Source organism: Aquila chrysaetos, chromosome 11 (assembly GCF_900496995.4).
Source record: "Aquila chrysaetos chrysaetos chromosome 11, bAquChr1.4, whole genome shotgun sequence".
Lineage (NCBI taxonomy): Eukaryota > Metazoa > Chordata > Aves > Accipitriformes > Accipitridae > Aquila > Aquila chrysaetos.
Genome location: NC_044014.1, coordinates 17,471,839 through 17,499,361, shown reverse-complemented (window position 1 = coordinate 17,499,361; position 27,523 = coordinate 17,471,839). Strand labels below are relative to the sequence as shown.

At 35.1% G+C, this 27,523-nt stretch overlaps 1 protein-coding gene across 5 annotated transcripts in view; it reads right to left on the bottom strand.

The window, feature by feature from the left end:
* Positions 1 to 1,269: 1,269 nt before the first annotated feature.
* The window catches only part of KNDC1 (kinase non-catalytic C-lobe domain containing 1), a 68,716-nt gene continuing 42,462 nt past the window's right edge, over positions 1,270 to 27,523 (bottom strand). For 2 of the 5 annotated variants that reach the window (XM_030030266.2, XM_030030269.2), the window contains 21 exons: positions 26,066 to 26,224; positions 25,635 to 25,712; positions 24,887 to 24,980; positions 24,547 to 24,709; positions 23,607 to 24,451; positions 23,350 to 23,494; positions 21,679 to 21,770; positions 19,265 to 19,668; positions 12,463 to 12,556; positions 12,252 to 12,349; positions 11,292 to 11,503; positions 9,842 to 9,955; positions 9,282 to 9,429; positions 8,840 to 9,019; positions 7,492 to 7,707; positions 7,092 to 7,174; positions 5,669 to 5,819; positions 5,087 to 5,209; positions 4,925 to 4,984; positions 4,123 to 4,280; positions 1,270 to 3,848 (listed from right to left, as the gene is read on the bottom strand). In XM_030030266.2, the coding sequence (XP_029886126.1) occupies positions 3,617 to 3,848; positions 4,123 to 4,280; positions 4,925 to 4,984; positions 5,087 to 5,209; positions 5,669 to 5,819; positions 7,092 to 7,174; positions 7,492 to 7,707; positions 8,840 to 9,019; positions 9,282 to 9,429; positions 9,842 to 9,955; positions 11,292 to 11,503; positions 12,252 to 12,349; positions 12,463 to 12,556; positions 19,265 to 19,668; positions 21,679 to 21,770; positions 23,350 to 23,494; positions 23,607 to 24,451; positions 24,547 to 24,709; positions 24,887 to 24,980; positions 25,635 to 25,712; positions 26,066 to 26,224 (3,849 nt within the window). In that variant the 3' untranslated portion in view covers positions 1,270 to 3,616. Of the gene's footprint in view, positions 3,849 to 4,122; positions 4,281 to 4,924; positions 4,985 to 5,086; positions 5,210 to 5,668; positions 5,820 to 7,091; positions 7,175 to 7,491; positions 7,708 to 8,839; positions 9,020 to 9,281; positions 9,430 to 9,841; positions 9,956 to 11,291; positions 11,504 to 12,251; positions 12,350 to 12,462; positions 12,557 to 19,264; positions 19,669 to 21,678; positions 21,771 to 23,349; positions 23,495 to 23,606; positions 24,452 to 24,546; positions 24,710 to 24,886; positions 24,981 to 25,634; positions 25,713 to 26,065; positions 26,225 to 27,523 lie in introns of those variants that run through there. The other 3 variants (XM_030030268.2, XM_030030267.2, XR_003925751.1) reach the window with 3 other exon arrangements.

The window sequence follows — 27,523 nt, the reverse complement described above, 5'->3', positions numbered from 1 at the left end:
CTTCTCCCCGCAAAGGGAGGGAAGAAGATTCTGCAAATCAAAGTTTCTAGTCTACAGGGGTTGTCGTCACTCACTGCTAGATTATAAACAGCCACATAAAAAGGTCCTGCAAATTTTTTGCTGCAAGAAATTTAAACTGCGGATACATAATTTAAATGCGGATATGCTTTGGATTGTATTTAAGCAAGTATGAGGGAGAAAAATAATTCATCTGCACTCTTTCCCTCATCATAATATGAGGGATTGAAACAACCAACCATAGGTTTAACACTGAAAAATTGTTAGCTTCCCTCCTTTCAAACTGTAGTTTATTAATTTGTTATTTAGAAACAGATTTCCTAAAATTTTAATCCTTTGCAAATCGCATACAGTACTCACAGAAGTTATGAGTCTCAGCAATGCTTATGGAACAGATACAATACATAAAGGGAGAATGTAGAAAACCATAAAAGCAAAGTTTAGAAGTGGTTGAAAAATTTCTAAGGAAAGAAATTTGTCAGAATCATGAATTGGCGTTGATTCATGAAATATTTTCCAGCTTCTTGGTTTGGGCTTCTATGGAATAGTTCATAGGATCCAGCTGAATTCATCCCTGTTTGCTGGCAGGCTTCTGGAGGTGTTGGAGCTGGAAACCTGCTTTCAAATGCAGCTAGTGTAACTAGGACACAGTTCCCAGCTCTCTAGCAGGAGGCCTGAAAACCCCAGGGATCCTGGGGACAGACACGGGTGAAGGGACACAGAAAGAGCACCAATGCACAGAGCAACTGGAAAGGCTCCCAAGGAGCAGACTTCATTTCAGAAGCTCCATGGGTCACTGTTTGAAAAACAACTTAAAAACAAGATGAGGGAAGCATGGAAAAATGAAGAACTAGGACAGCTGGTGGCAATTCTGGCTTAAACAACAAACTCCCCTTTTTTCCAAACATTCTAATTTGGTATTGGAATGGAAACATGGGGCCAGACTGCATAGTCCCTCAGTTATGCAATACAATTAGTGATGCCAATAATTTTTTGCCAACTAGATACACCTGAACTTGCTTCTTTGACATGTTTTGTCCTGTGTTTTCTTTTAAAAGGCCATTCCCCACAAAGAGAAAACTTTAGCCTAACCCTTCCTGCTTGTTAGTCATAAATATGCAGTACAGTTATATGCTCGACATAACTTTATTCTGAAATCTGTGTCATGTAAGATGTGCGTACATCAGTGTTCATGGACAAAAGCAAACCAGTTTCCCTGTAAAAGAGTGGTGTTGTTTCCCCCCCCCCCCCCCCATAGCTATTTACACTTTTTGTTGTTGTGGGGTGGTGTCCAAATACAAAATCTTGTCTAAATACAAAATCTGATTGATGAAAAGACCCCAAAGTAGTACCATAACTCAATACTATGCATTTATAGCAATATAAGGTCTGATAGACTGAAGCATTTTACAGAAGACATGATACTATTTTTAAATTTTTGTATAGCACCAGTTATTGTCATAGAATATACATAATATTTTCCAGATGTAGTAGTTGCTTTAAATCCTGATAAAGCTGTAAGAAATATATGAGCTAATTATCATGAGTGTAAAATATAAATGCTAAATAAATCCACAAAAGCAATTTCAACGGGCTGACTGGCAACTATATAAAATGAATTTATTAAGATCATGTGATTAGCAAGTTTTGTGGAGTTCCTTACATTTGTAAAGCTTATGCTACTTTAAATTTTATTGTCTTTCAAAGGCAAGGCGTGGCTTTAAGTGAATGGTAATTTTTTAATTGAGAAAAAAACAAATAACTACTAATAAAAACAATTCTTTAAAATAAATGCATATAGATCAAATATCTGAAATGTATGTCTGAAGATAAGGTTATCATTAACATTCTTAAATCACTGTATTATATAAATACAGGAGGTGAAGACTAAATGTTTTCACATTTGGCAATTTTTAGAGAAAAGCAACACCTTTTACTTCCTTAAGGGTGAGAATACTACAATTAATGACATGTTAAACCTACATATGGTAAATAACAAAATAAATCATCTTAATAGTAGAACAAATGCAAGAAAACTCTGCTGAGGACTGAGTTCTCCAGTTTTTAAACCAGTAAGAGCACAAAAGTTAGTCTGGTATTAATATATTAGTATGAAAAAGTAACTGAGGTATTTAATGGAAAGTAGGGACATACCTTGTATTTGACTGAGCAAGATGAGAAGCAGGTGGCCTGTGATGTATATATTGCCATTATTGACAAGAGAAAAGGAGAAGCTTTCCTCTTAAACATTGAAAAATCTGGAATTTAACATGTGCACATGCATTTCTGTCAAATACAATAGTACAATTTGCAAAATACTAGAGATATGCACATTCCCATTTCTTACGTCATTATCTTCCTCCACCACTAAAACATGCCAAGACAGTTAGTTCACATCTGCTCTTCACATCTCTCGAAACATTTTGTTTTTCATTTTTTTTAAACACAGTTCTAGCAAATCACTTTCAGGACAGGGCTCATTTTAGCTGTTTCTTGCCCTTCCCCACTTCTCTTCCAATAGCACTGTTGTTCCCTCTGGTAGAAATACTTGTATGTGTAACTAATTTGTAGCCTTAACATTTTGGCTTTGCATAAACCTGGGTAGCTCAACAAACTTCCTAGCAATAGCATCACATTTCACTGAAGTTCTTGTAAGTATAAGCTCTATAAATAGATTAGCACCAACATTTTACAATTTGCAGATCCAAATTTCACACAGTTATCTTCTATTTACTGCTGCTGGAGCACTGCAAGCTACAAAAGCAACCTCAGGAGCAAAAGCCATAATCAAATGCACACACACACATATGTACACAAATTGGCAAGGTGATTATTGTGCCAAATACAGAAAAAAAAAAAGCAGTTTCACATTTACTGTTTTCACAAGGCCTTGTGGCAGAAGCAGAGCAACAAAGTGGTAATGTTTAGATTCAGATCTTACTTTCATTTGGAAACAGGTTAGTTTGATGACTTTAAAACAAACAAACAAAAAAATTGCAGCATGACATTCCTCTCCTTCCTTAGTATGCTTGAAGAAAAAGATGGCCAATTATTTAAGTCAATTATACTTTTCATAATACACAACATAAAAGCAAGACACACCAACAGTCAAAGGATAGCAGAGGATCTGTGTCCCTGAATTATATGCACAGTGTGACAGGATACAAGTGTCCTATGTTTATATAAAAAATATATTCAACATTTAATGAACTATACTTTGACCTCTCCTAGGCCAACTTTGTAACAGAAGCTGTAATTTTAACTTATTTCCACAGTATTTTTTAGATATTTGTTTGTGGGCTAATTATTTTTTTATGCTAAAGAACAGTGACAAAATTAATCATCCTTTTCACCTATACTCTCTCTTTACTTTTATCTTTATTTTTACTCTTTTGATCTGTCATCCAGTTGCCAGGGATTCAAATTTCATTAGTCAGCATTTCATAATTCCATGTTAAGAAATACATCATTTCAACTTGAGATATTATTTTAAGTCACTTCACCTAAGTATTTGCTTGGGAATTGGTCCAGGAGATAACGTCAGCTTAACCCAGTTTTACAACCTACACTTGGACTAGAACAGATGAAATGTAAATAATTACTGAAAGGTTGCCTTCATTCTGCGCAGTGCGTCTTGAATTTTTCGAGAATGTTTTTCTGCTGGTATCTGATGGAAGTTGGCACAGTTGTCAGCTGCCAAGGCAGAAATGTCTGCATCTTTAAAATGAGTTATTCTTTGCCTGAGGTAAGACTGCAGTTTGAAATCTGGTGTATATGTATAAGGATTCTCTTGAAATGCATGAACTTGGCTCACAACTTTTGCAATATTTCTTGAAAGAGAACATGGTAAAAAAGATTAGTTTGTTTTGCTGCTGATAAAAAACCACCCAAAACCCCCAATAAACCCCAAACCCTCAACCTTTAAAGGAAATTCAAAGGCATCGAGCATTCTCTTCTATAGTATCTGTCCCTTTAGTTAGATGTCAAAATGACTGAAACTATTTAAAGTGCTAACTGAAATGTTGCATTAGCTCTCATTACACCATTAGACAATATTCTATTTTAAAAAGTTAGGTGACATACACACATAATTAAAATAATTACCTAAGTTTTGTCCACTTGTGAGCTCCATTTGTCATTGTGAATCCTCCAGTTTCAAGTTGTTGGACGTGCATAGCCAAAACATGGGCTGATGGAATTGTTGGAAGTGTTTTGAATCTTTCTCCTTCCATCAAGCACAAGCTGTCACTTTTTAAAAACACCTAGTTTAAAAACGCACACAGATAAATCTCACGTTAAGTATCGGGGCAGGTTTTACAAGAAGTTCTCCACTTCATATGTTTAGCACTATGTATTTATTTGTTGTGAATTTTAACTTTTGGCATTGAAGTTGAACACAACACTATGAATTAATCTGGTAGCAAACATTTTAAATTACAGAAATAAAGAAAGCAGCTTTAATCAAAAGATACTTCATACACAATTTTTAAATTGTTCTAAATCACAGCCAGAATTACATTTTAGAACTTCACTCTATGATTCAAAATTGGATATATCAGTAAGAGAATGCCTGTGATAAAATAAACATTTAAGATTTTTCAAAACAGATTGCAGCGACAATGCTCCTGCAGAAATTATCAGAAAAAGTGTATCTAATGTCCTAGCTTGCTTTGAAATTTCTTTCTTGATTTTTAGTCACACAGGATACATTTTTGAGAAATATTGAGATGAAAATTAATGTAAACACTCAGATTAAGAGTCAACAGTTTTAAATCAAATTAAAATCTCCTTCATAACACAAAGTAATAATTATGGCTTTCATCTTGCAGAGGCACCCATTTAAGCTGATCTTGCATCTTATCCAACCCCAAAGAAGTATTTTTACATTAAAGACTTTATACTATACCTCAACAGCCTTGAGTTCCTCCATTATTTCAGCTACTTTTGCAGGTAAAATTTTCCAGGCCTTACAATAAAACAAAATATATTTTTGTTTTTCACATTAATGTCCATATTGGAACAAGATTATGTTAAGCAAAATAGTTACAGAACAGAGTCCCAAACTTACTGGTAACTGTCGTACAATAAGATTTTCCAAGCCTGCTAGGATTTGCATTGCAGTAGCAAAATTTCTTTGTTCATAGCAGCATTTTGCAATAAGAAGAAATTTGGATAACAAGCTCACCTGCAGCTGAAAAAAAAATATTAAGATATACCATATATATAAAAAATTTCATATACTATAATATATATACTATATACTAAATACATATTGTATATCTACATAATAAAATTAAATGAGAAGGAAGAGAGAGAGATGCATTTTCCTTTTGTTTTTGTTATCAAAATTGTTGAGTGTAGTAACATTTCCTCCAACACAAAGTTTTCTCTTTTCTGTCACTGAGGTGTCCTTGTTAAAGTCTGACATCTATTCTCCTCAGGCAACCCATTTCTTACATTCTATTAGGTTTTGACACCTGCTACTACAAAACATCCAAGACCCTCCTTGTGACAACAAACCAAATTGTTAACTGCCCACTCACAGGTGTATTTCAGAATATTTCTTGCAGCTTTGCTACACAGCAACTCATATACAATAACAAATAAAGAACCGTTTCATAATTAATAATACAATAAAACAATGACGAACCTTAGATGTGTGACATGTTACAATTTCAGCAGCAACCCAGGTGCTGATACTGTCTGCATTTCTTAATAATTGTAGAAGATACTGGTCTTGTATGCACTTTGACAGAAACAGATTACAGACTTTAAGTGAAACTGCCTCAGTGGAAACAGCTCTATGGAGAGAATGGGAAAAAAAAGCAAAAATAATTCATGCTGACTTTGGATTTTCAAAGAAAATCTTGATTGTGAAGATGCCAACTTCTAACCATTTAAAATAATTTTGCAGTGCTTGCAGTCTTGATTTTATAATCTTTTACAAAGTACATAGTGAGCTATGTTACTTTTTCTTCCTTATAATTACAAGATAATTATATGTGATTACAAGATAGGCATACGCAGTACACATTTCTGTACATAAAGACACCTTCACCACTTGTCACTGATTAAAACAAACCATCCAGTCTGACACAAAATAAGAGCCAGAAATCCAAACTCATTAAAAACTGCAGCCATGTAAGAAATCAAGCCTGATACCTAGTGGCACCACATGGTTTGTGCCCCATGCCTGTACCCCAAATCAGTATAAACCAGCTGATTTAGCCTCTGCTATTTAACAGTCTGTAAAAGATGAGCTGCTTTAGGCGTTCATTCCCTATCCTTAGACAGAAAAGTCTACTACAGGTAGTGCAATTAACAAGTACTAAGTACAAGCTAGTTCAAACCGCTGAGTATGTAAAAAGTAGACCACAAGCAAATATAATTAGGTCTATGTGGCTGGATAAAACCATTAATTACCATTGAGCAAGTAATTTAAATGGGTTGGTAACCACTCTAATAACTATAGGAAAATTTTTAGACATCTGTGAATACTGATACTTCATCTACCTAACAGTACAAAATGAATATTGCACAGAGAGGCTGTGGAGTCTCCATCCACATTCAGAATCCAACTGCACGTGGTCCCAGGCAACCTGCTCTAGCTGACCTTGCTCAAGGCAGGGGGGTTGGACTACATGATCTTGAGAGGTCTTTTCCAACCTCATCTATTCTGTGATTCTGTAATGGTCATTGAGATTTTATATACACATGCACAGGCATTATCAAGTAACCTGTTTCAGAAACCATTACAATTTTTTCCAACAAAAATAAAACCTCTGAAGCAGCCCCCCTAACACAAATCTTCAGAAATATTTTGGCCTGACCCACTTTAGATTTCGAAGAAATCACCTTGCAAATGTGACCTACACATATACACATAGGTACATATAAATACACATGTATAAAATCTCCTGAAATTCAAAAATTTATGTAAACAGACTAGCTAGTCTGTTGAAAAGATATTAAGTATTTAAAACGTTTCTCTCTTCCTGGATGTATTAAAGGTGTAACATAGTAAGTCATTGTGTATCAACAGAATGGAAGGACAGTTAAAATAACCAACTTACTTCTGGACAGCAACACATTTATCTTTAACACCAAGTGCTCTTGAATTTAGAAAGTGTACTGGATGACATTTATGAAATACTTCCTAAACAAAAAGAGCAAGATATATCTGTTGTTAGATCTAGCAGTTCTAAAGCGTTTGGGGATAAAAATGACAGAGGTTTCCCCTCCCTGCCCCACCTTCAGCAAATTTATCAGAGGGATCACAGCCTAAGAATAGAATTAGCCATTCTAAATTTTACTGTAGAGATTTCAAGAGAAAAACAGATTATTTTAATTCAAAGTCTTATGAAATGGTATGAACTAAGATTGAAACAGGGTTGGGAAATGGTAGAGAAAGGAGGCTGAGTATGAAGTAAGAAGATACTATTTGTACTTCCAAGTTAACTTAGTCCTTTGTACCTGTTGCAGTAATGTCAGCTGACAACAAAGCTGTTGCGCACTGTATTCTATTAAGAGATATGGTCCCACTTCATCTGCTTTAGCAAAGGAGACTGGGAATTCTTCTGTAAAACTGTTATAGCATGGCTTTGGCAAAACTGATGACATAGTGTACAGTCGCTCTCTCTGATATTGTGCAATTGGTTCCATACCTTTGCAAAGTTTCCAGTTAAAGTTCTGTAGAAAAAAAATATGTAAAGCTACAACTTCTCTAAAGCAAACAATTATGTCTGTCCTTGATTTAACTTTCTGGTATGTTTTGTTAGAGAAACACCTTTGTGGATGCAAAACTCTTCAGCTAATCTTCAAGGTTAGCCTGGACACTAATTGGTTTATTCAACACTGCTATTTTAAGCTAATATAATACACATGGTTGATGGGTCTGAGCCTGAGGTTACCATATCTCAACCAACAATCAAAACTTCTGTGTATTCAAGCTTGCTGCCATAAAATAGTTTATATTCTGAAGTTTTATATTTTATGGTTTACATCTCACTATCTCTTGCTATTTCTTGTACAATTTTTGCTTAGAATCAAACAACCCTTTCCAAAGAAATATTTGTTTTTCTATTCTTTTCCCTTCTTCTACCTTCCAGTATCATTATGATGCAGTGACAATAAAAGAGGTCCATGTTTGTCTGTTCTGCTTGCCCTTTATCGGTTGAATCCTCATTATACTCTATGGAATTCTGCACCTTTATCAAGAGGCTGATTCTAAATTCAGCTTGCGCATTATTGATACATTTGACTTCCACATGTCACTTTGGTCACTCTGTAGAGAGATCTTTTTTCAGGAAAAGCCTACAGTATGCTCCAGCTTCTGGGGTTACTTTTCACCAGCACACTATATGAACCAGTAAATACAGACAAAAGTTCAGACAAGTTTTTTGCTACAAGCTTTGAAGTTCCAGCAGGAAACCCCTTACCCCCTACTGTTGTTTTCCTATATTTATAGACTTACAAAGATATATGCCTAATAAAAAGTATTAATGTTTGACAAGGGGGAAAATGTTTCCTAGTAACTATGAGTCATGTGCTAGTACCAAGGATGAAGAGTTCAACTCCTCTCAAAATTCGATTATCTGATCTATTATTACTGAAACAGCTGATGGTACAATTAAGGCTTAAGCTTACTTCCACAGTTATATAACTGTTTAGGCCTTAGATACTTTTAAAAGAAAATTTAAAATGCAGGTACATAAATTTTACTAAATCAGGGTGTAGACCCTAAACTGGATACTCTAGTTTTTGTCAGAAAGTAATATATGGAAATATGCTCCATATACTGCAGTCTGAAGAAAAGACATGCCTTTCTAGAAACATCTTCTGAGAGCTTTTTACATAGAGAATGTAATGTTTTTCTGTCTTCTTCGCCCTCCTCTTCACATCTGTCCATGCTGGAGTACTGATGAGCACTGCCACTTTTCCTGGCAGAAACATCCTCAAGCAATAACAACAAGCGCTCACCATAGCCATTTAATGGAGCAACCTGTAAATGCAAAACAGGTTAACAGAATATTGAACTCAATTTCCCATAAATTATAAGCAAGACACAATATAGTTGTAAGATTCTTGTCTGTCCAAAACCAGATATATTGAACATAGCTGTCAAAGATACATTATTTTTCTTTTACTTTGCTTTAATTGAAATTAGGACAGGTTTTTGTAATAATCTTATATATACCATAACTGACTTAAATTGATTTTTTTTTTTTTTTTTCCTTAAAGCTTCTACTGAAATTCTGACTTACCTTGGAAGAAATAAATTCTTTTAGGGTACACAAAAGATCAGTATTTGTTGCAAAGTCTACACTGTAGCAGTCTTCAATCCAAGCCTGCAGGATGTAGAAACTGCGGTTACATATTTTGGTAAGTGATGTGGAAGGATCCAGGCTTGCACTGGTGAGAAGAAAAAGGCACTTATTTCACCAAAATTTATATCCAATTCCAATTTAAAAATAAATGTTGAAAAAACCAGAAGTATTACTTGGTATTAACTGTACTATCTTAAATTCTTACGTTTCATGTCTCTAGAATCCATGGCTATGTGGAAGCAAAGCTGTGGTTGTACTTACAACCTATCACTGAACAACCGGCAAAAGTAAGACTCAGATTCAGAAGAAAAAAGAAGTAAGCACATTGTCAAATACATCACTTGCTCTAGTTTCACTCTCACTTGTCAAGAGAGTCTTACAAAAACAAACATCGATATTCAATTTAATTAAGCAGTTCTTTTCAGAAACAGCTATTTGCCATTGGGGGGAAAAGTCAACTGTGCTTCTATAATATTTTTCACAGGAAATTACTGTACCTGGATAAAGTGCTGTTGATTCTATCAAGAAGAAACTGCAAAAATTCTTCTTGTGTGCAGAAATAGCGAAATGTGTAGAGAAACTGCTGTACGTAACCTTCTAAAAATGCATTTCTGTAAAGCACAAGAAAAACTTCAGACAAGCAAGAACACAATTTCTTCTTGCATTAGAGTACAGCAACAGCAAAATAATCCTCAAAATATCAAGAATTAAAAGGATTTTAAATTCTCAAGCTCTACATAAAACTTTGATTCCTTTTTGTTTTATTTTCACACGTCAAATATTGTGATTGCCAACACTGAAAACATATTTTGTTTTAAAAAAAGTTTCTCTACTTGCAATTTTGTGAAGAACCACTCTGCCATTTCTATTATTATCAAAAGTTAAATTCTAAACAGTATGGAAGAACATATTTAATTTTTGTTTTTCTATCGTCTCACTTTATGTTGTTTTAAAAGATTTTTATTATAACAGCAGCATAAAAAGTAGATACTTCAAGCAAGAAAATATTTCCTGTACCTCTAATTAGAGCAGTAGTTGCTTTAACAACAGAATATGCTTATTATACACACATTAAAAATGAGTGTGTTTTATTTTTTTATATACACACACACACACTCAAGGTCTTAACACAGGTTTATTGTCACATCTCCCTGCTGGCTTATGGCTAACTATGAAAATTTGGGCTTGATGACTATGGAAGCTCTGATTCCAAAAAAATTTGTTGACTTTGTGCAAAATATTGACTACCAGGAAAAGCAGCACTTAGGACAAGTAACTGGGTCTCAGAGTCAGGATGAGCTGGGAGCAGTAGCTGGAAGTTGCTTCCTCTACAGTGGTACAAGTCTGATGGAGTCTCTCAGGCAGTTTCCATCCTTCATACTATTATGGCTCGGGTAGCTTAAAACAACACTGTCCTCGCCCTAGCTGAAGGTTAAAGGACATCTTTGTCCCCATTTAAGCCCTGAGATAAGCCTGCATCTGGATCAGTCCCAAGAACTGGGGCAATAATCTGTAAAACAGAACCTATACGTTTTCACATCCAGACCCTATTAATAAGAATTATCAAATTATATGTCCTGAAGAATTGTTATACTGCTGGCGGTAACATAAAGCCTTGATTCCATGGCAACTATCAGAGCAAAACCTCAAATAAGTAAAGGATAAAAAAGTTTAAAGTTATTAGGTTTTGATTTATTATCAAATGCTTCAAGTTTTAATCAAATCCAAACTTAGCAGTTTGGCTTATTTCTTATCAGACTGTCTTTTGCCATTTCCATGCCTGTTTCTGTATATAAGTGTTCATAGAAATAACATTAAACTTGATACAAGAGAGAAGAATTTATGCAATGTTGAGTAACTAGGATTTATCACGGAGACTATTTTTTCCTGAATTAGCAACTATGCCTCAATCCACTCCCAATTAAGGATGTGCAGAATATACCATACCTAGAATATAAATAAGCCATTAACCCAAGTGGTGTACCAGCCTGGAGAACTCTTATTCCATTTTGATTATTACATTGGTGTTTCTCTGTGTTATAGTAAAGAAGCAATGACGGCTCATCTGTAGGTGCCACATCCACGGTGTCAGTTCTCCCATTGTGAATGATTGTAGGCAGTACACAGGATTCCACACCCCACTGCTCTACATACATAATCTGCTTAAAGATGCAAAGCCGTGAAAAAATAAAACATAGGAAAATAAAGAGGAAAATCCACACAAAATGCAGTCAACTCAATTTAAAGCCAAATTGCATCCATACAACTGCTTTTTGACTTTTTAAACAATACTGGTAGCAATTACCTTTATTTTAATAATTCTTTTAGATCCTACTTAATTTAGCACTTTGACACAAAACTTTTCACTTTTCATATACTGACTTGAGCAGCCAACTACACTGATGCAGTAATGAAATGACAAATGAAAGGGCCATGAAGATGATCGGGGGCTGGAACACCTCCCCTATGAGGACAGGCTGAGAGAGTTGAGGTTCTTCAGCCTGGAGAAGAGAAGGCTCCAGGAAGACCTTATAGCTGCCTTCCAGTACATAAAGGGGGCCTACAGGAAAGAAGGGGAGGGACTCTTTAACAGGGACTGTAGTGATAGGATGACGGGAAATGGTTTTAAACTGAAAGAGGGTAGATTTAGATTAGATATTAGGAAAAATTTCTTTACTGTAAGGGTAGTGAGGCACTGGAACAGGTTGCCCAGAGAGATTGTGGCTGCCCCATTTGTGGAAGTGTTCAAGGCCAGGTTGGATGGGGCTTTGAGCAACCTGGTCTAGTGGAAGGTTCCCCTGTCCATGGCAGGGGGGTTAGAACTAGATGATCTTTAAGGTGCCTTCCAACCCAAACCATTCTATGATTCTATTCTATGAAACACAAGCAAAATAAAGTCTGACTTGCCTGCATGTATTTTTTCACCAGTTCAAGAAACTGCACTTTTGATTTCATCTCCTGTAGCTGTCCTCTCAATTTGGACAACATAGATTTAGTTTCAGGACCTTTACATTTAAAACAGACAGCATAAGAACATCAGTGATTCTGATTTACAGAAAAAAAATCCTTAAAAGTATTATACATCCATTTCATTACTGGCAAGTTACTGTAATATTACCTTTGCTTCTTCTTTCTTTCTGCAATAATTTCTGGTAAAACTTTATGGTCTTTCTGTAATTTTTTGTCTCCATCATTAGCAATTGTTCTAGTTCCTATTTAAAGAGAAAAAGGATTCTGATCAGAATGGTAAATGCAAGGTTCTAGTAGGAAACTAAAGTTTTAGAAGATAATTATTTTGTATAAAAAAAAGAACATCCAAACAGACAAGAGTATGATATTAACCATGAAAAAATACCTTTTGCGCCTGTGCTTACAGCCAAGTTACAGCAGGCATCACCTGTCCCCAGAAAAGCATTAGTTATGCCCAGTTCTACAACTTAAGAACTGGAGCTGGTACGTGTATGATGAGACCACACTGAAGTTTTTCTGAATCTGTTTATATAAAAGTGCCTTTAGTTATAATTGCACTTATCTGGTTGTTTTCAAGAGCGTTTTTAAAAGTTACACTCAGGAGTCATCCAGAATTGGAAGTGATGAGTTCTGAAATCAATGCAGACCCCAGAAATGCTCTGTTAAGCAGCTGACCTGTATTTGCAGCAAGAACTGAATGACTGAAAGCGATGGTTTCCAAACAAGTATAATTAAATTATATTATACAACCAGGTCAGAAGGCAGACAGGAGAGCTGCTCTATAAATAAAGGACATATCAGTTTTGAAGTTCAGCTTAACATATTTTATATCTATGCATTTTACATAATTGAAAAAATAAACTAAATTTCTACAGAATTATATAACTTAAGCAATGGATAGAAATGAAAGTATATTGGCTTCTCACAATGCTATCAAATTTAATGTAAACATTTATAATTGTTTGCATATCAAAGGTTTCATTATTTTACCAACCAATGAAAATGGGCCATCCACTTTGGGTTCAGCTTCTGATTTATTATGAAACAACAAACACGATGTGTGTTGTGTTTTATAAAAGTGGTGGCTTTTGCACTTGGGTCCTAAGCTAACTACCAGTGACCCAGTTACATGAAACAGCATTTTAAATGGAGTAAGTTCACTGAATGCAGCAGACAGAACTCCCACAAGCAGAATGATCAGAAAACACATAGCTCAGAGCTAACATATCAAACAACAGATTGGTAAATAGGTTAGCTTTAATGGGATGGACTTACTAGAAATTAATTTGAGTTTGAGAAAAACCTGTCACTGTTTTTCAAAAAAGCTCAAAAGGTTTAACAACACAGTTCATTAGCAGCAAGAGTCACAAGAGCCCTGTGGATTTTTAAAAGATTTACCGCTACATAGGCATCACATAGGGAACAGTGAAAGCATAGAAAAGCTATTATCCAGATTCTGAACTGGAAACTGCTTGCTTTTACTTAAAGGTTTGTTTTTGTTTTAGCAATTAAAGTGAAACCAACTCGAGTAAGAGACTACGAACACAGAAAGGGAATCAGAAAGAGTGGCCATTTTTTGACTTTTGGAATCTGATGGACAGAAGTGGTTTGTCCCCTAAATAACTTCAGGTGAGTAGCAATGAAGTCAGTAGCAAATTCCCAGTCTATGCCACAACATCTTCCATTTTAGGTAGGTCTAGAATATAAATGTTTCTGATGAAGCTATACATTCAATTGTTCTACTCCCTCTGAAGTACATTTAATTTGTCAGGACACTTTTCTATAGAACAACCCTTAGTCTAGGCAACAAAGTAATGATAGAGTGACTTTGCTTATTTAGGAAAATTGCAAATTCCAATCTGTCCTTGAAGCATAAGTTTTTCACATGCTGAAGGGTGGCTCCACCACAGGATGCAGAATATTGGCAGAAGGGAAAGGAAAAAAGGAACAGGAAAGGGGAAACTGTGGCCAGAATATGCAAAACCTTTGCTAGAAATGTCCTAGTCACAGCTTGGGTGCACCCAAGTTTGGTGGAGACTCCTACAAGTAGCTTATAAGATCTGGGGATAACTGAAACCTAGTGCAGGCAAAGAGGAAAAGGGCAAAGGCTAAGGGTGACGGCTTGGGGCTGCAAGAGAACTGAAGCCAGTTTATCAGACTACAGAAAAAAAGCTCTTCTCATTGTGAGGGCAGACTTGGACATCCCCCTGGAGAAATGGCAGCCCTGGTAGCTGCCTTCCCTTCTTGCTCTGCTGCAAGGACTTGGTTTGGTTTGCCTGGATGCACTCTGTATGAGGGTGCAAAATCCTGGATTAGAGGTGATGTGAGGCAGGGGACATATACTTGCTTACCTAAGGACTAACTTTTCTAAATGCAGATTAACCTTTGCTGACCTTAAGAATGGCAATGAACCATCTGATAAGCACCTACGCAGTAAAGCATTAATTATTTTTATGACATTTGCAAGTGTCACCTTGATCCATAAATATTTCACATTCCTTCTAAACATAAGAGTACATATTACCATTTTTTTGAATCATAATAGCTTGATTAATCCTATTGTTAATATTGTTCATCATGTAACAAATGTTTTACTTTTTGCATCTTATTAAATCACAACCTAAGGTGCAGACAATATCCAACAGGTTCCAGTAGAAGAATAGAAAAGTTAATTATTTTTATGGCAAAATATTTAATTCTGTCATAAATATAATTACATGTTCTGGCAGTCAGAGTTTCGCAGTACCTGCATGTTCTCAAACCTACTTACAGGTATACAAAAATAAAAAAACCTAAATAAATTTAAGTGCATTTAGTTTTAGAAGGTAAATAAAGAAACATTTGAACCATATGAATATTTTCATTGGAGAGATAAGTGTATTAATGGGATGTATGTCTCCAAAACTGTAATTTTTGTGTGGTTAGACTCTCATTCAGTACTCTGTTCCAGTTGCAGACTAGACTTGAGCTGAGTAAGCAGACCTATCCCTATGAAAAGGTAGTGCCATTAAGTCAGGACAAATGTAGTCAAGCTCAAATGTCCAACTATCTTTAAACATTCACTCTTTGAAATAGCAACTCCTAAATACTGCCTTAGCACTCTTTACTGCAAAGCTGTAGAATCAGCTCCACTTTATGGCTGACTTTTTAAAAATCTGTCAGAGACCTGGGGCAAAAAGTAGGTTGATATAATCCTTGCCAGACAATAACTAGACTACAGTTAATCAAGGAACTGGTTTCTGAAATAAAACTAGTTAACAGATGATTTAAACAAGGAAGGATAGGGTAGAGACAAACAGCTCTACCTTGCAAGAGAGGCAGAACTTTCCTCCAGTGACTCAAACCACCTTCCTGCTCAAAACAGCCACTTACAAGCCTTCCTTTGGCCTTTGTAGTCCTCCTGCACTGGATATGGGACATGCATTTTCTCCACTAGGTTTTATAGTGAGAAGTTGGCAACTAGAATAATTAACTTTTTTGAGCTTCTACTTTGGCAGAAAACTCATGTTAATTTTCACACTGAGACTATTTTATTTTCTCAGCATTTTGGTTCAGACGGTGCAGCATTCCCTTGAAATCTGCACAGCTCTTATTTATTGTTTACACATTAACAGTGTTAACAGTTCATAAATGCCAATAATTAACGACCACATTTATTTTCTAAGTAACAGGTACTCCAAGTATAACATGTATAAACATTCATATTACCAAATAAAACTAGCTGAAAACACTTTGCTGTACAAATACAGCTGTTGGCTACATCCAAGTATATACATCCAACAATACACAAGGACTTACAAATGTTAAATCCTACCCCTATCAATCCATATTGTTCAAAATGAGATATGAACTGGTCTTTGTCAGCTGCTGGTATGGAGATTAAAATCATGATATACAGTTTCACAGTTGATTTGTAGTGTTTGGTTTGATGAATCAGACAGCAGAAAGAAGCTGGGTAGAGCTGCTTATCACCTACATGTTGATAACTGATTGTCTTACAGCTAAGAATCATCATCTCCTGACTGCTGCAATAGCAGAAAAATAAATTTCAGTTTCATATTTTTCCCTGTCTTTCTTTTATATATATATATATATTTATATTGACCAGTTAAAACTTGTAATGGCTAATAGTGTATTTCAGAAATTGTCATGACTGATGGAGTTTGAAAAACAGCAGGATTTTAGGAAGGTTTTTGTTGCTCAGGTTAAATGTTCAAGATTGCTGCAATTAGAGCATCATGATTCTGTAAGTTTTTATTTTAAACACATTTGGAAGAAGCTGGGTTTCACAAAGTCATTGTTGTATTAATGCCAGCATAAAGATTAAAGTTGTTGATGCTATGGTAGTGAAAGAAATACAAGTAGTCACAAGACCAAAAAGTAACTGATAGTTTGAAGTATCCTCTGTTGAATTTTAGTAACTAGACACTTAAAAAGCATTTTAATAAAAAATATGAAAGAACATTTAATACAATGTTATTAAAAATATTTTAAAGATTATATACCCAAATATTCTAGTATAACAAGACTTTTTTATATAAACAGTACAACAGAGAATATACATATCTGCACATACATGCTTTTTTGTGAAGATTAACTTTTCTTTTGCAATGCATTCAAAACATTTCTATGCTGTACAAGAGTATTTAATCTTCCGTTCATCATCATCTCTGAAGAAAATGGAATATAAACTGAATGTGACTTCATAATTGAAGATGACAGTTTATAATTGTATTCCTTGTAACTTGGACACAGAGGAATCTCACAAACTAGGAAGGCTATTTATGTAAGATACCAAGCTTCTGTTGTCTGCAAATAATTATTTTATTCTAGTTTGTCCACCTGGCCTCATATGCAGTCCAGATCACATATGTTATTTCTGCATTACTGAGACAGAGTAAGATTAGAGTCTCGTTTTTGTCCAGCCATTAAGTTTTCACACTAGTTTTAGATAACACAAGGAAGATTAGCTAACTTATCCTCAGAGTAGTATGCATCTTTCAGCTATTGGAATGTGCATTCTGTTGCTCTCCAAATAAATTCTTTACTAATTGCTAAACTGAACAAATTACACTTTGTATCAATAGTAATCTTCCTCCAGTGGAATGTACTAGGCACGAACACAATATAATTTTCTACAGAGATACCTCATGACTATTTTCCCCCCAGCCTCCTGTATGGTTGTTGGGTTAGCCAAGTTCTTATGCATTAATGCATATAGTAGCAATGTATAATAGCATGCATTAATTTCATAAGCAAATTCCAAAGCAGACTGTTAGCGCCATAAATCTTGCTTCATTTTTGTTGTATGCCTGTTAAATAGGGAAAACAATTGCCAAGAACTCAGAAGATAGTTAATCCTTTTGAATCAAACTAAATTGCTGAGTAGTTTGTAAAATCTCAAAGTAAAAAAGACTGCCTGCTGAAACAGAAAAAAAAATAAAAAAAAAAAAAAAATCTATTTAGATGCTTAGGAAAACTCCTTACTTGTGAAAATCTGTTTTTCAGTCAAGAATCACTCCTTCAAGTAAGAGAGATTATGCAAGCCCATTTTTCTCTGGCTAGCATGTTTACACAGGATTAAACAGCCCTATAGGATTAGAAATAGGAATTTTTGTGTAGATGGAAATTTTTGAGAGTGACAGTCCTGAAAACTTTTCTTTTAAAATTTTTATTTATTCATTTTTACACAAACCAATAGTAGGTTAAGTTTCTCGTGCTATTTTCTGCTATAGACTTACACCTGAACATTAAGGAGCAAAAAAAAAAAAAAAAAAAGTAGAACATCCTCAGTGATTCAGGCTTTAACTTGCTTAATAACAGAAAAATAGTTACCTTTTTTTACTGAAAACTGAAGTGAGGTCATAGTGCTTCAAAAAAAAAAAAGAATGTAAATAGATCCACTGGGATTTAAACTGGCTATCTGAAAACAAAGAAGTCTAGATCATGTTCTCAGCTGTTCAGTTCTACTTTGCCAAGCTCACTTAAAAAATAATGCAAAAAATTCAACTAACTGCCCATGGTAAGGAAATGCACAAGAGCAGTGCAACACTTGCTTCATCTTTATTAAAGATGTATCTGGCAGAAATAATAAGGATACACTAACTAGACAACTAATCATTCTCAGGGACACAAAAATATTCCAGATGTCCCTATAGTGATAGGTCTTCCAGTATTAATAACTCATTTACTTAAATTTTTCCTTTTCCTTCCCATGAAGCAGCTCCAACTATATATTTCTACAGTTTCATATATTATCCTTGCTCTGTGGCTTGGACTTGAAATATTTACAAACACAATTGTAAAGCTTGTTATAGACAGATGCACAAATGTAAAAATTAAGTAAATGGGATCAATATGATCTTTAAGGGAATGGAAGACCTTGCTAGTCTAAAACAACCCGCCTCCCTACCCATGTTCCCCCACGCCCCCCAAACTGCTTAAAAGGCACAAGGCTCCATTCATCATGATGATTAGCCATCTCCAAGGGAAGATGTAAGCAAATAACTGCCATTCTGCTGGCAAAGAGTGAGAAGCTGTCAGGAAATTCACCATGACCAAGGAAAAGGGCTCAGAGCACGTGACAGGGAGGACTTCTTGAGAGCCTGCGCTACACACCAGTCCTAGTCATTCTTAGCTCTTTTCTATAATATTACCACTATGGGGTTGGTGCATATGGCAGACAGTACTTTTCCAGTCAACTTCAGGAAGAGAAGATGGGTTGTAGGCCAGTGATTATCAATTTCATGTCAGTGCTCTTTATTTTGGAATACTACCCTTACCCTGGTTTATTGATAAGACATCAAAAATCTTGAGGATTTTAAAACACTTAAGAGTCAGTATTTAAAAGAAGAAAGGGGGTTTCAACTCACTATAACATAACAAATATTATCATACTTTTAACCAGCAAGTAAAGAAGTATCTTAATGATTTTAAATCAATGTACTCACCACTTTTTTAGCATCTATATTTTGTGACTCACTTGATTTCTGCTTTCCAAGGTTTTTCATGTAACTATGAACTTCTGAATTAAAACATTCAGCTCCATAAAATGCACTGCTCCAACCAGGACTACAGCCATGAAAGTCAGGTAGACTGGGAGACACAAGGTAGCTGTTTCCAGCTATCTTTATCATGGTCTCTTCCTCTGGCTCTGTAGTTTCTTCTGCAAAGCCTGGACGAATACAACAGCCGTTGCTTTGTAAAAACTGTCGCTCTTTCTCTATGGGGATAGTATTCTGCAGCCTCAATTCTTTTTTGATATTATTTGAAGGTGACTCATCAAAATCCATTTCAGCTACCGATGTATTTATCATAGGCTCAGCCTTCACATCAAAGGTTGCTTCCCCTTCTCCTAAAGAGGGTGTAGGACAGGGGGAGAAATAATGGTCATGTGCTGCAATACATACTTTGTTGAACTTAAACACTACACATACAAAACACAGTTATGAGACTACCTGTGTGTTCTAACAGTTGTGTTACATGCTTATTTTGGCTCTGTGCTTTCTTTTTCTCAACTACACGTTGTAAAATGATAAAGGTTAAAGACATTTCAGAACTATTAGGCAATAGTTAAGCAATACATTTCTGAAAATTACAAAATATTTTCTGTGCATATACAACAAGCATTTAAACAAAGCATACTATAGAAGCTTTAAAACAAAAGTTAGATATGTCAGACCTGTGCATGCATTAGTAAAATGCTTAGCTCTCGAGTTTTTTTCCATCCATAAGTCTTGAAGCTTTTATTCCATACATAGAGGGCAAGAATACTTGATAGAGCCAAAGGGGACATAGATGTTAAAATTTCTACTCCTACAAGACTCACTCCCTTGAGCTATGATGGAACTTCTTTGCAGTTGTAACAGCTACTACCAACCTTAAGGGACTGAGGCGACAGTCAAAGCTTGGTATGATGCTGACAGGAGCTTTTACACCTGCCAGAAGTCTCCCTTTTCACTTGAGCAACCCTCCAGGACTTATATATGCCACCTTGGAGTCAAATGGACCTAAATTACTCGTGCAAAGAAATCATATACTCCATGGGAAAGTCTGGCTTTACATTTGCAATCTTTCTGAGCCAAAATGAAAAACTGTAACATAGAATGACAGCAGCCAAGTGCAAACTTACAAATTTATGTTAACAATGTAGGGGTATAAGCCATTCTGTAAAGAAGTTTAACTTTGCCCAAAACAGAGAAGTAACCAAGTTTAAATGCTGAAACTTGGCAGAACTATCTTGGAAAAAAAATATGAAATAGTGATACAACAGCAACCAAATACAAGCTGTCCATGAATACACCAAGCCTAGAAAGGGTAATGGTTGTTACCAGTCCCAGCTCAGTTTTGAGTTCAGTTACTGAAAGATGGAATATTTTATAAACCTTCAATCACAAAGTATGCCAGGAAAAATGCAAAACCCACACTGAAGAAGTACAAATAAACAAGCACTAATATAACCTTAATGACTGCCCTAAAATGGTGTCCTGTAACAAAGTTTGTGATCAAAGGGCAAAACTATCTTGATTAACAAAATCACTTGACCCACTGTTCATTTTGCTAGCTATCTTTAAAAAGGCACTTTAGTGGATAGAATAGGGCAGTGGAGGAATTCCTAGGAGAGACATAAAGACTATTCTATTTTACCTGTTTGCGAAAACCCTTTTGATGAATAGTTAAAAAAATCCATTTAAATCCAAAAGCCATTCAGTTTCTAGATTTCTGTGCAATTCCCTTCCCCAGAATTTGTAAATAATTTTATTGACAATACCATTTTTTAATTTAATACATTTTATTTTTTTTACTGCCTAGTTTTGTTTTAATTCTGATAAGTGAACAAAGAAGGACCAGATTTGTTGCACAGTAATCCTTCAACCAATTCTCAACTTCATCAGTAATGCCTAAGCGGTCATAAGCATTTTCTAAAGCTCTCCTCTCTGCCTAACTAAGCTTGCTATATTGTGGGGAACTGACTTAGTATGACTGTCCCCCTGCCCTCTCCCTCCCTTAAAGCATGCCACTAGAACATCTATTGGATGAATACAAGAAAACCATATGTAGCAGTTAGGATTTTGGGAGTTTTTCAACAGACACATCTGTCTATATAAAAGTAAGTAAAAGTAAATGAAACAGGCATCCCACTCAACGACATTTGGTCATATGTAAGCTTCCTTCCTTCCTATATAAGCTTGGAGACAACAGGTCCCCAAGGCATTGATAATGTCCAGATTCACTGATAATGTTCATAAGTGCTAAGATGAGTGTTTTACTGAAGACACACTCAAAGTGCTAATCTCTCAAAACTTGTGTCGTTGGTAGATTGCTAGCACCCAAAAAGATCTAGAAACATGAAGTTCCTTCTCACCCTCTGTCTGATCACTGCTTGCCAAAAACCTATTGGATTTCTTCAGGTCTTGGAATACATTGCCACACTTTGAATCATCTGCCTCAGTTATGCTGAAAATACAAGAAGATTAGGAAAAATTAATGTTTCATATACTTTTATACTTACATCAGTAAAATGAGATCTTACAAATGTCTCTACCATGTATGTGAAGGGCTTCATACCTCCTGAAGTTTGCATGTTCAGCTTCAGTTGTTATTTTACAAGGAAAAAAATGTTCAAACAGACATTAAAGCACACTGAGTAAGATACAGGGATTTTCCTTTATAGCATTGGGCAAAATTCCAACAGAAGTATCAGAACACATACAAACAGAAGGCATAACTCCAGGCATAACTCAGACTGCAAATTACTGTAATGGGTTTTTCACTCAGGATTCAACCTCTGGATAACAGTCTGACTCTAGAGTCATCCTTAATAAAAATAATCATAATTTTAAGTCAAAGAAGTTAACAATTAAAACCTGCTATATTCTTTGTCTAAAGAATGTTAAGTAAGCAGTGTCTCAGAGATATTCTGAAGCAGTTCTTGTATGTGATCTAAAAGCTAGACCTGTATTTTAGTACTGGATAATAAATGATGATTTCCTTTTCACTCCTGCTTTAAACAACTTTACTTTGTGCCAATAGTTCATATAGAGGATGACCTCTTCATATATGTCAGTAATTCAGCTGCAACAGCTCAAGTTTCTCCTACTATAACATTCAATTCTGGGGAATTAAGAGCCTAACCTCCAACCAATTTTCAGTGGCTCCTTACAAATCCCAACCCAAATGTGAAATAGGCCAACATGTCAGGGCCTGATATCTGGAGGTCGTAGTCTATTCTCTCTGAAAGCTGCTGTAGAGATTATACATCTTTTAACACTGAAGTTTTCCTAGACCGTATCTACCAAGCTTTGTCAAAACTTCCAATTTGTAGTTCCAGACCATGACAGACAAACCACCCATACATAACTTCCACATATAAATGGATATAATGTTTACAATAGCCTTCAGTAAGTAGCTTTTATAAGTATGCTATATTTGGTGGCTGCAATAAAACAAGAATGTTTTTTATTATTTTTCAGGTAGATATGTCATTGAAGACGAAATAGTAAAAATGAGAAATTAAGCAAGCTGGTGTTTTCTCACTTAACAGGCTACTTGCAAAAGACTGCCAGGAGGAAGACTGAGTCAAACTAAACCAGTTAAGTAAAACATTTCTAGCAAAGCTAAATTAATTTCCTGGTTCTTAGGTGTGAATAGAACAGAAGGATGTATAAAGAACTAAACTCAAATGGAATAAGCAAAATGAACAGTAAGAACAATATATTTCACTTCCGGTTAAACAGCCACTTTCTAACAAGACTATGAAGCTCTCCATCAATGGTTGAAAGCAATATTGATCAGAATTAGGTTTCCATTACTTAGCTATCCTAAGATAGCTTAATAGAAAACATTTTCTGCTAAGCTGTTAGGCACTGTTTGCTGAAGAAAGCCATGAAGTATCTAATAGACTGGGAAGTCAATGGTTGGCAGAAAACAAGTAAGGATACCTGAAGAGAAGCAGCATATCCTTTCCTGCCTCCAGGAAGTAGGATGAAAAGCATTAAATTGAACTGTAACAAGGAAAAAGTTGAAAAACACCTACCACAAATGTGAAGGTCTTTCTCCATTTACTACCTGATAGAGATTCTCCAGTAATTTTTCATCCCAATAGAGGTCACAAAACTTCTCACAAATTGTATCAGAGAACATACCAAACTTAATTTCCTTTAAGTTTAAAATGAAGGTACCTTGTTTAAAAAAAGAAGAAAGAAACAAGCAAAAAAAAAAAAAAGAGAAAAAAGACATTAACAATATTCTTACACATGAACAATAACAACATACAGAAGAAAATCTACATACCCATATCAAAAACTTCAACTCCATTCTCTAGATAGCCATCAAATGCAAACTCCTCTTGTATAAGATGAACCACTTCCTGTAGTAAAGTGTCACTTGTTCTGTTCTGCTGGGTCAGGACTTCAACATCAAAGAGATGAGAATTGTCTTGATTCATTGAGGTACATGGTGTGTGTTCTTTTTCAGTGAAAATACTGTCTACGCTGGTAGCACACTCAATTTCTTGGCAGTTGGTTTGAACAACTGGGTTACTTTTATCAAACTTGTTCTGTGTATTAACAGTCTCGCGATTTTCCACTTTGCAAAGGGAGGCATCATTTTCTGTTTGCGTACTCGTTTTATAAGTTGCAAAAGTACTTGAAAGTAGCACTGGCAAACTATGATAGCAATCATAAGCAATTCTTGAACGAAGAGGTTTATTTGGTATTTGCTCTGATACAGCTAAATGTACTGGTACAAATGTCAAAACTCTTTTCTCTGAGTCCTGTTTAAGAATTATGTTATTTATATGAAGAAAATTAGGAGATGTAGGACAAGCTAAGGAGCTGGAAGGAACTTCAGGTAAAATGTTCCTTCCCTGTAGAGTATGTGAGAAATGAGATGGCGATGGTAATGTAACTATAGAAGTAAATGCATTGCCTGACTTTTGCTCTTCTGAAGATATGTGGGCTGAGTGGCCTGGAACTTGTAAATCGCACTCAGGTATTTGAGGTGCAGTTTCAACAACATCTGTGTCCTCAGTACCATAGCTTTTAGAGTCTTCTATATATCCTGATTTGTTGTAGTCCATGTGTTTTTCTTTTCCTGTCTCTTTCTTGAATTGTTCAGAAACTGGTGTGTGAACCTCTCTGAAAAGGAGCAAAGAATTTTTTTTGAGAACAATTCCAGCAGATTTAACAATGAAGTCTCAAGTTTAACTTATTCTGCTTTAGGATATACTAACTTTGTTATATTTGCATTTTGTTGCAGAATAATAGGCTTAAAGTGAGTTGCAGGAGAGGTGAATGCAACAGGTAATGTAGCTTTCTCACAATTTAGAGAAATCTGGCATGGTACCGGTCCTTTAACTGCTACAAGTTTACTTTCACTGGTAATAGGCACAAATCCTAAAAACAAAAACACAGTTAGAAAGATGAACAGTAAGTAAAATATAAATGCAAGGTAAATAACAATCAATTTGGATAGAAAAAAAAGAATTGCATACCTGACCAACTAAATCTTGCAAGCAGAACTGATCTAGAGAATACTAAAAATAAAGTAAACATATCAGTCTGACTGCTTACCTAGACTTGACTCTGAAGGGACCACTTCATGTCTTTCATTTTTAAATTCAAAAGCAACATGATCTTGAGATGAGATTACTTCTTCCTCAACAGCCTAACAATAAAAATCGAAGTCCAAACTGAATTTATTAGCATTTTCTTTTTTTAAATTCTGCTCAGCATATTACTTCAAAAAAACCCAACCCCCATATAAACCTAGAATCTTGCAAAGCAACAACCTAGTCATGCCAAGGTGGAGAATTAAAACAAATGACATAGAAAACTCTAAGGACTGGTAGAACTGTTTAGAAATCTTGATAGCCCTCTGTTTCAAATCAGAACTTGCAGGTAATCAAAGTTTTGAACAAAGTCAGTTCCATGGATTGACTGAACACTGTGTGCATTATATACATATATTTGAAACATAAACAGAACACAACAATTACATATTAATGTCTCCTGTTCTGATAAGAGGGGTGGTAAATGAAAGACAGATCATGAAATGAAGTCACTGGTTCTTCACTCATACAGATTGTGGTGTCAGACTCATACAGATTGTGGTGTCAGGGACCAAAATCTGTGGAGTGACCACTCCAACAGCAAGAACTAGAAAAAAGTTAATACTTAAAGATTACTTGAAAATAAAAAAAAAAATAATAAAAAAAAAGAACAAATCTAACTATGCTTGCAGGGGACAAAATCTTACTGGAATACAATTTACAGAATTAATTGAAAAAATGTAGAGAATTAAAAAAGGTGGCACTCTTACCTTAAAGACAGATTTATTCAACAATGCCAAAATTTTTTTGCTGTTTATACCTCGTTCAAGTAAATAATGATTGCATGTCTAAAAAAAAAAAAAAAAAATTCATAATTTTCAGTCAGTAAATAAGTTTTCAATCAAGTGAGGTATTCCTGGACAAGGACAAAGTCAAGATAGCCAATTAGAAGTAATCTAAATTTAGGAAGTCTTATGAACATATTCTGAGTACCTTATTGACAATTTCAATATAAATTAAAAACACACCCCTCTGTGTCCCTAGGGAGGTAACTTTAAAAACAAACCCCAAAGTGACTGCTTATGATTTAATTAGGTATCAGTCTATTACCAAAAATAAATTAATATTTTGATATTCAAATCACTAAAATGAGACTTTAGACACAACTAGATTTCAGATAAAATTGCTTAAACCTAGTAACCTTAATTGCATCAGCTAGAGAAGGTCTTTCTTCAGGGTTTTTTCTTGCCATATCCAGAAGAAGTTTTTTTAATTTTCTTGGCAATGCTAGTTTGTGACTTGATGGAACACTGTATTTTGCAGCCATCCACAGAACTGCGGCAACACCATAAACGCAGACCTATTGGTATAATGTAAGAGACAGGAAAGATGTAAACAGACCAAAAAAACCTTCCACTTCAAAACCAATTCCAGCAAATTCCAGCAAATTATCAAAAAATTCCCCTCATTCCCTAAAAAAAAAAAAAAAAAAAAAAAAAAAAGACTAGAGCTTCCAAAGTACAGATCACATTTGGCTTCTGAAGATGCTGATGAAAATCCCAGCCCATTTCAAAAACTAGCTGTTATGCATGCAGGGCCAATAATAGTAGCTAATTTTCTACTGTTAGAGCAACAGGCATAATTTGCCTTATCCTTTGTCTAGGAAAATTATTCAGGAAAAAAACTGTTTTTAGAACCATTTTGAAGAATTCCTTTCTCATGTAAAAACTTAAGATTGCTGAAAGCAATGGTAGAACTCTACCATAAAACCTGGCCAGCCGCAATTTACTTAAAGGTAGTGATAATTCAGCAAGTAAATGGCATAAAGTAATTACAAGCTAGCCAGTACAAATCATATTTTACAGAAAAGATTACACCTATCAGGAGAATGAGGTACTGTATATTTATTTTAGCAATTATTGTGCTACCTGCAGCTAGACCAACTGAAGTTACCATGATGAGGGACCTTGAAAAGCACTTGATCTTCACAAGCTTTCTTGCTTTATTTGAAGAATTACAATTTTCAGACTGAGCCAGATTTAGTCTACTTAATGCTTAGTTTATACATGTTAGCATGTACTACAAATGCAATTTTGACAAAGTTAAAGCACTGTGTTTCTTCACATTGCCTCTGAAAGATATTAAAAAGGCTCAAGGGACAGAAACCTAAGCACAGTACTAAATAATGTGGTCTTATAAAACAGTGTTTTCTAGCACTCTTGAGCAAAGTGAACAGCAATGAACACAACATAACAAGGAAGTTCACTGTAAAGAAAATAACCTGTGAACCATTTGAACTGTTGAACAAAAGCTAACAAGTAGAAAAATATTTGAAATAGGAGAAAGCAGCTCCAAGAAAACAAACAAAAAAATTTTCTTCCCCTTAGGCTCAGAATTCCAAGAGTCAATTGGATCTCAATTTTAACCTAAATTTATTTATTTAGGAAAAACTTGCCATCCAATCCAGCATATCCTTCAAAAAAGTTCCTTCTCCTGAGGTAGTACAGTTATGACTGCCACTACAGAGTCTTGATTCCCATACCATAATTCTAACTAAATGTTCATAACAACCAGAAAGGTATACAAATATCAGGAAAAAGCCAAAAACACAGGTCAGCTTATTCTATATATAATGCTGTAGAAAAACAAGGAAAAAAGG